Source organism: Mytilus edulis, chromosome 3 (genome assembly GCF_963676685.1).
Source record: "Mytilus edulis chromosome 3, xbMytEdul2.2, whole genome shotgun sequence".
Classification (NCBI taxonomy): domain Eukaryota; kingdom Metazoa; phylum Mollusca; class Bivalvia; order Mytilida; family Mytilidae; genus Mytilus; species Mytilus edulis.
The window spans coordinates 39,378,033-39,387,274 of record NC_092346.1 but is presented as its reverse complement, the minus strand read 5'-3'; the positions used below and the strand labels follow the sequence as shown (position 1 = coordinate 39,387,274).

Sequence of the window (9,242 nt, the reverse complement as noted above, 5' to 3'; positions counted from 1 at the left end):
TAACTATGCAGTTTATTACCAGTGAAGAACTCAACACTTCCTTTTTTGTTTTAAAATGTAAGACAGTAAAAATGTGCATTTTATAGTCATCGACGATGTCAATGTATATATATAGAGAGAGAAAACGGCAAAAATTCGGTGTAACTTGTAACATTAAATAAGCATAAATCAGAGTTTTTGACCTAAAACTTAAACAAATTCAACATATTTTCCTGCATTTTCGTACAAAAGAATTGTTCGGATTCGGACTCGGACATCACACGAAATTCATCGCCAAAAAATCAAAAACTATCATGGTAGATAAGTTTGGAATGATCTCCGTTATTTGTAAGAAGTAGTAATTTGGAAGGTTTAATAATCGAAATGGAAGAATCGGCAAGAAAAAATATGTAATTGTAATCTTTTTATTTTCCAAATCTGCATAACCAGACGTTTAAAATAATCTGCAAAATATGAATGATTCGATAGTCCAGACTGAACACCTGAATTTTTTAATGTCCAGCTATTATGTTACAATCTAAAGAAATGACGTGTTAATGCTATTTTCTGAAAAGGGTCCACGACATAGTCGCTAATCATTACCATTTCACTGCTCTTAGCAAATATTTATTCATATTTCTAGAATGTGCCTTGGCGGCAATTTTGTGTTCGAAAGAAAAAGAAATACGTTGAACGTAAATATTTAAAGTTATGTGATGAACTAAGTGTCCAGTGTTTTTGTTACGCTCTTGTTTTCTGGAGGGAAAATGCCGACGTCGTAAATGGTTTTAGTAATTTGAAGACGTTACGTTTGTGGACTCAGCTTTGTGCACGCCGTCTAATATATACTTATATACCTTTATTTATTGTTTAGAACATTATAATGTTACGTCTTCGAATGAAAGTTACTTCAGTAAAAAAAAAAACGTTGTAAAGTAAAGTTTTCTATCTTTGGATAGAATTTAAAAAGAAAATGTTAAACATAACTTGACCAAAGAATATAATAAGACACTCACAATGTTAATGTTTCATTTATGAATATAAAGCCATCCTCAATATTTACAACAAAGTATAATTGCTTTTGTTGCACGAGTGTGTATTGCACCAAGTAAAAGCACCAAACTAAGATAAAACCGAACTTATTAAACAGTCATAGCATCATCATCATCAACAGTTCGACTTAAACTTCCACCAAGAAGATCTATGTTGGCCATTCCTGACACTAAACAGTTTTCACTGGCACTCATTACTCGTGATAATTCTAAACCACGGGATCTGTCTTTTGACCTTCCAGGAATATATGACATTCTAACGGGTTTAGTTTTGGATTTCACAGGCATATGATGAACATAAAATCGAGAACAGAACGGATTATCGTCTTTTTCCGAAGCAAGCCCTTTCATCTCCATGGGTGTGGTCGTGTACCCGGTTGGGGTGTGAACATGGTGGTGTTTTTTTCTTAGCGTCTTAAGCTGCATCTGCGTATCCATAAACACCATATCGTCCATATTTGGTAGGTGATTTCGTATCTTTTTCAAATCCTTGCGAACGCGTGCTTTTTCATTCTTATGAACAACTTTTGCGCGTACTTGATATTTATTTATTATTTTTTCTTGCAATTTCAATCTTTGCTCTAATAGTTTATTAATGACACGTGTTTTCTCTATAGTATCCGCATCTAACTTATTATAAATGTCTGGTAAACAGGCATTGTTCACAGGAGGTGCTGTGATTTTAGAACTGGTTATTCTGTCCAACACCCAATCTTCCGAAATTAACGTCATGTTTTCCATTTCAAATTTTCATTCCAAAATCACGAAATAAAAATGTTATAATAATTCACATTGAACCACAAGCCGTCTGCTCCCAGGAAATGCCTCGACCGAAAGTACGTTTCCGTTGCGAAGGATATTTCAGGTGCAATAATTTATGTTCAGTAACTATTCAACTGTTACCCAATTGTATTCTAGTTTATAAATAATAAGTTGCTGATAATACATTTAATGAAATCTCGAAGATGACGTGACTATATTTTTAATTAAATCACTTGAATGGTATATATTGTCTAGGAAAACAATTACAAATGTGTACCGTATTACCGATCCTAAATGTTCTCCATTCACCGTCAAATAATTAAAATCTTTATCACTTTTCTGATTTTACTGATATTTTTTTACTTATATTATGTACAGAAATACTGTTATCTTCCCAAATCATATTAATTGTTGCTTTGTCAAATGAAATTAATTCCTTGTCAGTCTGATAATGATTAACTTTGCATATTAGCCAATAACTGAATTCGTCTCGTAGCAATGCTCTGTATTCCAATTAATATGTATTGTACTGACTCCGGTTTTTCTGTGTATTTATACATATATTGTTCTTTGAAATTTCACTTCGTTCAAACAGATTAATTTTCTCAAGATCTCTATCAACAACTTTTGATGGTTTGACATCATTTAATCCGTGCGTTTGTACATCCTACTTTAACTTAAAGAACAAGCTGGAGCGTTCGTGAAAACTCAAGTGCATATTATGATTATAATCCCGAATATTTTTATTACCAGACTTGAAAAATCCCTGCATGTATAGACTGAAAGGATCTTGTCCAGTCTTTTATTAACGTCAAAAATAAATTTTCGAATCATAAATGGAGTGCTTTTAAAGTCCAATTCAATTAATAGTTATAAATTTCTGAAATGGCTTATTTCCACTTAAAGCCCATCATAAGAGTTGCTGTATTTCACTTTAGACGATCATTTATCAACCGGCATCCACCCGAAGATTTACAAACGTTGTGAATCACACTGTTTGTTTGTTTTTAAATAATTTCAATTTGCATATAGATTTAATGGCTATATAAACCATATAACGAGAATGTAACAAACTTTGATTAGCCATCTATAAACAGCGAAGGCCGGTGGATTAATGGACCGTTCATGTAATATCCCCACGTTTTCACTAATTGATTTCCTAATGGGTCTATGATCATTCATAAAATTTATGATTATCAAACAATGGAATCTACGATGTAATAGGTACATTTAATGAATTTCTATTAATAATATATCTGATCAAAATTCTAGGTTATATATTCATTAATCTGTGATGACTTGTTTTACATTTAAATATGTGTTATTGTCGTCACAGCAAAAGGGTCACTTTTACAAGGTAACAGTGTCATTTGCACTAGGGAGGTGCACATGGCGACAAAGGACAGTCTCCCTTAATAGCACGAAAAACACTTTTAAATTTTTCTATCTAATTTTTGACTGCTGGTATTTTTTCAGTATGCCCATCCTGTTTCATTTAAAAATCTTGATCTATCAACAGAGATATCACATAAAATGATTTTTTTTAAAGATGTCGACGCCAGTGACGGATTACAGAGGAACGCACAGGCCGTACCCTATCCCCCTTTTTTTGGAAAAATGATTTCATATTTTGCATGAAATTGGCACCCTTTGCTCGAAAATTTACATGGTGTATTTTCAGATTTAGGGAATATCACCTACCCCCTTTCAATATCGAAATTTCCAGGATTGTCCATCATTGCAGACCTATCATGATCTCTTTGTGTCCTATAGTTTAACAGTTTGCGTTCTTGTGTATTACATAATCTGTATCACTAAAATATAAGTGGAAATTTTCGAGTTGCAAGAAAAATGATGCACTTAAACCGAAATTTCAATGGAAACGAATGTTTAAAACTTACTTTGTATTTGTTTTATTACGCAATAAAAATAGAAAATAGTGATGGATAAAACCAATTATTAAAAATTTTACGACTGTCAATATTTAAATTTAACTTTTGTTTATACACGCCTCTAAGACAACTTTAATAACTTCCTAAGTTTTAAAACTGTAAAACATGTGACGGATTAAAGAGGGGCGCACAGGCCGTACCCCTCCCCCTTTTTGAAAAATTATATCATATTTTTGCATGAAATCGGCACGCTTTGCTCGGAAATTTACACTGTATATGTTCAGTTTTAAAGCATATCCTTTCCCCTTTTCAATATCGGAATTTCCAGGATTGTCCATAGTATCTACTATAGTTTAAGGTTACGTACTTGTGTCTCTTTTAAATTTTTTGGATTCGAGCGTCACTGATGAGTCTTTCGTAGACGAAACGCGCGTCTGGCGTATATAGAAAATTTAGTCCTGATATCTATGAAAAGTTTATTTGATTAACTTTATCCGGCAAAGCTCACTTTAAATGAATTTGGCTATTCTTTTTTGTTCCTGGTGTTTAGTTATCCTATACATCCTTGATTTTTCATATATTTTTTGTTTGAGCGATCCCAATAAAATAAAATCTACAAAAGCCCTTTGGACGCACGAAATTTATAAAGTGCTATTTTCATTAACTATAATCCATCATCTGTATTGTATTCAACCTTAATGCAATTTTTTGTTGTTGTTTACTTTGTAAACTAATATAATTACTTCTTGATGTAATCAACCAAGCAAGTATACAATCTGTATACCAACAAAGAAGCATTCTCTATGTACTTTTCGTACTTCCTGACCAATGTACATATCCAATTCAAACTTTTGTGCAATTCATTTCTGTTATTGATTTTAGCAACGTTGGATTTATTTGAATCATTTATAAAACATTACTGGAGTGTTTAACAATTCCCATGATGATTGAATAAAAACATTAAAAATATATTGGTAAATATAATTAACATTGGTGTAAACTAGTTGTTGTGCATAGTGATTTAACTTGTATATGGCTTTTAACACAGTTTATGTGACAATGACCTTGTCAGGAGAATATTAGCCTATTTTATCTGCGATTAAAACTATGTTCAAATACATTTCTAATCTCTTCAACCTGTTTATGAATATAGGTTGTGTTAGAGTTTGAATAAAGGCTCAAAGCTAAAATTGACACCGATTGTCACAAATATAAATTGGAACTCAAGCCATTTTATTAGATCTGATCGTGTATACCTAACATTTAAAGGGTATCATTTTAGCCAGCAGAGGGTCGCCGTGAGGTCATTTGATAAGCAAACTTTCACAAAATCAATTACCACTTGAACTAAAGGACACAATCAATGCGTTGTTCTCCTCTCCGTCTCTTTTGTCGCAATTATGTGCGTTGGTTTTTATATTATTTTTTAAACATCGGGTGTCTGTCTCAGTGTGGAAGGACAACTCAAATACAAAGCTGAAGAGCATTAAAAAACAAAAACAAAAAACTTTACAAAATATGTGCCAAATATGGTATAAGCAATCTATAGCAGCTAGCAGTAAATTAACAGAGGGATGACAAACCAAAAGCGCTGACTTCAGTTCTTGCAGCGACATAGTAAATACAAAATTTAATCCTGGTATCTATGATAAGTTTATTTACAACCACTGGGGGGATGCCACTGCTGGTGGAGTTTTAATTCCCCGAGGGTATCACCAGCCCGGTAGACTGGTAGAAGATTTGAAATACTAAGGCTTTTCTATCTAATCAATAGATTACCTTAGCTGTATTTAACAAAACGTTAAGGAATTTTGGTCTTCAATGCTCTTAAGCTTCATACTTTATTTGGCCCTTTTAACTTTTTTGGATTCAAACGTTGCTGATGAGTCTTTTGTAGCGAAACGGGTGTCTGGAGTAAATACAAAATTTAATCCTGGTATTTATGACGAGTTAATTTATAATTTCTACTATATATATTTATAGCAGAGACATATAATAATGTATTACTAGTATGTTTATGCTACTAGGCTTGTGATATAATTTGTATAAATAAATATTATTTGCCTTTGATAGAAGTTTTTTTCATACAATGATGTTGGTTGCCCTGTAAGAATATAACGCACACAATGATTGCAGCTGCCTTTGAAGGACTATAGTGTGTATTTCTGATACAGTACTATCAAATGGTTGGTTAAATCAACGCGACAGTAGATTACCGATGTTAAAACTCTTAGATCGATTTACAGACACGTGACAGCCGCACGTTTCGTCTGCAAACCGCTCACCAGTGACGTTTGAATCAAAACAGTGAAAAAGTTTATATAAAGTACAACGTTGGAGAGCATTGGGTAACCAAAATTTCAAAAGATTTTGCCAAATACAGCTTATGGAATCTATTCATGTGAAAAAAATTCCTTAGTTATATGTTTCTTGTATAGTGTTGTCGCTTGCATTTGATGTCAGTTGTCTTCACTGGATAAACATATGTTTCTGATACATTTATGTGGGTTGCTTATTTGCATGAAATTGTTTTTCTCATATTTCATGCAGTAGGCAATTTTCTTTGCTGTCAGATTATGGTATATTTCTGATAGTGATGTTAAATTCCTTTACTCAGTTACTGATGTCTGTTGTTTTTGCTTAATTACTGTTTATTTCTGATAGTGATGTCAAATGCTTGTGATTGGTTATAGTATTCTCAATCACTGGTATCAACTGTCTATGATAGTTAAATGTGTACTTTGATTGTTGTATTTTTCATTTATTGATGTCCGTTGTTTTTCCTGAAGTTTTGTGTATATACATGAATTTAAGTCAACTGCCAACGAGGGATACATTAAATTTCGATTACAGTCATATAAGATATTGAACAAGGATATTGATTGTCTTTGATGAATTGATATATTTCTCAAAGACTGTTTGTAGTTGGTTCCTTTTGCTAAATTTTTAATATTTTTCAAACAATGTTATCAGTTGTTCTTGTGGGGTTATCATGCCATGATGTTGCCTTGTATTCTTGAACCTATGTTTATTGCCTTTGATGGATTTTTCTGATTTTTTCATAAAGTGAAGTAGGTTGCCTTTGATACATTTTGGTGTATTTGTCACACTATACAGTGATGTCCGTTTCATACCTTTCAACATTTCAAAATTCCCATGGTGTTTTTATGTGCAAGATTGTTCTACAAGTCCTACAAAACCTTTAAAGGGGACTTCAATTATATTTTGAAGTTGTAACTTGTACATTTGCTTCTTCTTTCTATTACAATCCTATACAAATTTAAAACTGACTGTTCTGTTTAAAATTTGGACAAAATTGCTCTTTCAAAATTTCAATTGTGGAGCATCCATGGATGAAATCCATTGCAAATAGTGACAATTGGCAGGTATGCTGTTTTATTTGATTGATTATGGTATAATCTGTATGCAGTGATGATTTGTGCTTTTAATTGTTTGTGTAATTCTCATAGTGTTGGTGTTAAATGGCTTTGGTAAATTTTAGTATTCTACCCCATATTATGATGATGAATGACTTTGCATACGGTCTCCTTTGGTTGTTATTGCCAATGGTTCATATTGCTATCTTACTCTGAACATTACTTGGTTGTCAAATTACTTTGTTTTGGATGTGATCGAAAATAGTTTTCAAACACAGGTATAGTAAGTTAATGCAACATAACTTTCAACTGTTACATTTCGCACACCATTGATGAACCTTATGTCGATGAAATGCATCTCTGGCATTCAAAATTATAAGCCTGGATTTTTTTATAAAGTTTTTTCTATGGTGAAATCCGATGATTCATCCTTGATAATAAATACTAATTAAAGGTACTGTAAATTAAGAGATATTTACCAATGCAAATAATACAATCAGTATCAAAATAATAAGAACTTGCAAAAGAGGGACGAAAGATACCAAAGGGACAGTCAAACTCATAAATGTAAAACAAACTGACAACACCATGGCTAAAAATGAAAAGGACGAACAAACAACAGCACACACGACACAACATAGAAAACTAAAGAATAAACAACATGAACCCCACCAAAAAACTAGGGGTGATCTCAGGTGCTCCGGAAGGGTTAGCAGATCCTGCTCCACATGTGGCACTCGTCGTGTTGCTTATGTGATAACAAATCTGGTAAATAGTCTAATTCGGTAGGTTACATTCATGAAAGGGAAGGGGATTGTAGTTACGACGTAAGGAACATATCCGATATCATTTGTGAAACGGTTATTCCATAACGGTCAACCAACCCAATCTGATATCTGATGCATAGATCTGTATGCAGCTTTTCCTGAAATCACAATAATCAATGCATGCAATAATTTCTGATTTTACAGTAAATGATTTCACTGGGAATAAACTATGATCCTAAGTGCTTGTTTTATAAAAACATTCTGAAAAGTAAAGACTTTTTTAGTGCTATAATGTACCAGCAGGCTAAATGTGTGTCATTGCTAAGAAAAGGGATTTTCCAATTTTAAATTTACAAGCAATACCAAAAATAAATTTTTAAACTTGATGGTGACAGGTCTGATTATGAATTAGACCAAGGTTGGTACATGTATAATCTGACCAAAAGGTTGAAGAAAATCTTATAATCAATTTTGGATTATTTCTTCAAAAAGGAATAAATTTTAAAACTGTTTGGTAGCTGTCCCTATCTTTGACAACTTGAAAACTAATCATATAATCAAAATTTGTTAAATATAATGGGGCATTGCAGTAAACTGAAAAATCCATTTCACTAACTAATCTTATTAATCAACATTAAAAAGCTTCTTGTTGATATCTCACTTTCTTCAAGATAAAATCTGTTATAAACATATGAAAGTCCTTTCTATCATGTTTATAGGAATGTGCCCCTCTGCCCTCAGTTTTTTGCTAGAACACTGTTCACCTAAAATCAATTTGAACCTTAAACTTAACTAGGCTATCTAGACTAAGGTCTACAAAGAATCATTTCTATTTCTATATCATCATGATCATATCTATATAAGTGCACTTTGAATTCTTATCTCTAAAGATATGACAATTTCTTCACTTCTGGTGGCCTATTTTCTAATGTACATTGTACACAATGAAGGACATGAGGAAATAAATTGAGAACCAGATAAAACATGCACTTTTAGGGACACATTTTGACCTAACTATAAATAATAAGAGGAAATGCCCCACTTGCATATAACCTTATAAAGGGACATATCTCAAGAAAGGTAAAAGTGAGGCAACCCAAAATTCTAACTTGATTTGTGTTTTGTGGTAATAAGCATTGTGTATAAGTTTCATATAAGTTTCAGTATAAGATTTGGTTGAGGCAAACTAAAATGAAATGAACATATGGACAGACGACATACAAGCAATTACAAGGGACACTTAATTGTGTTTCTATTCCTTTGTTTTATCTGATTTAAATCATAATTCTGATAAAATAAGAGGGTTTAAACCCCTTACAGCTTATTTCCTACTGCATGTAAAGCAAGACTTTGGTTAGTTTGCTTGCTTTGTTTGTATATTGTACAATTGTAATTGGGATCATGTACAATAAA

General features: G+C 32.4%; 1 protein-coding gene across 1 annotated transcript; it reads right to left on the bottom strand.

Moving 5' to 3' along the window:
- Positions 1-994: 994 nt before the first annotated feature.
- On the bottom strand, positions 995-2,948 carry LOC139516499 (uncharacterized). Its single transcript, XM_071306648.1, has one exon. The coding sequence runs from the start codon at positions 1,770-1,772 to the stop codon at positions 1,122-1,124; it is 651 nt and encodes a 216-aa protein (XP_071162749.1). The 5' UTR covers positions 1,773-2,948; the 3' UTR covers positions 995-1,121.
- Positions 2,949-9,242: the final 6,294 nt, after the last annotated feature.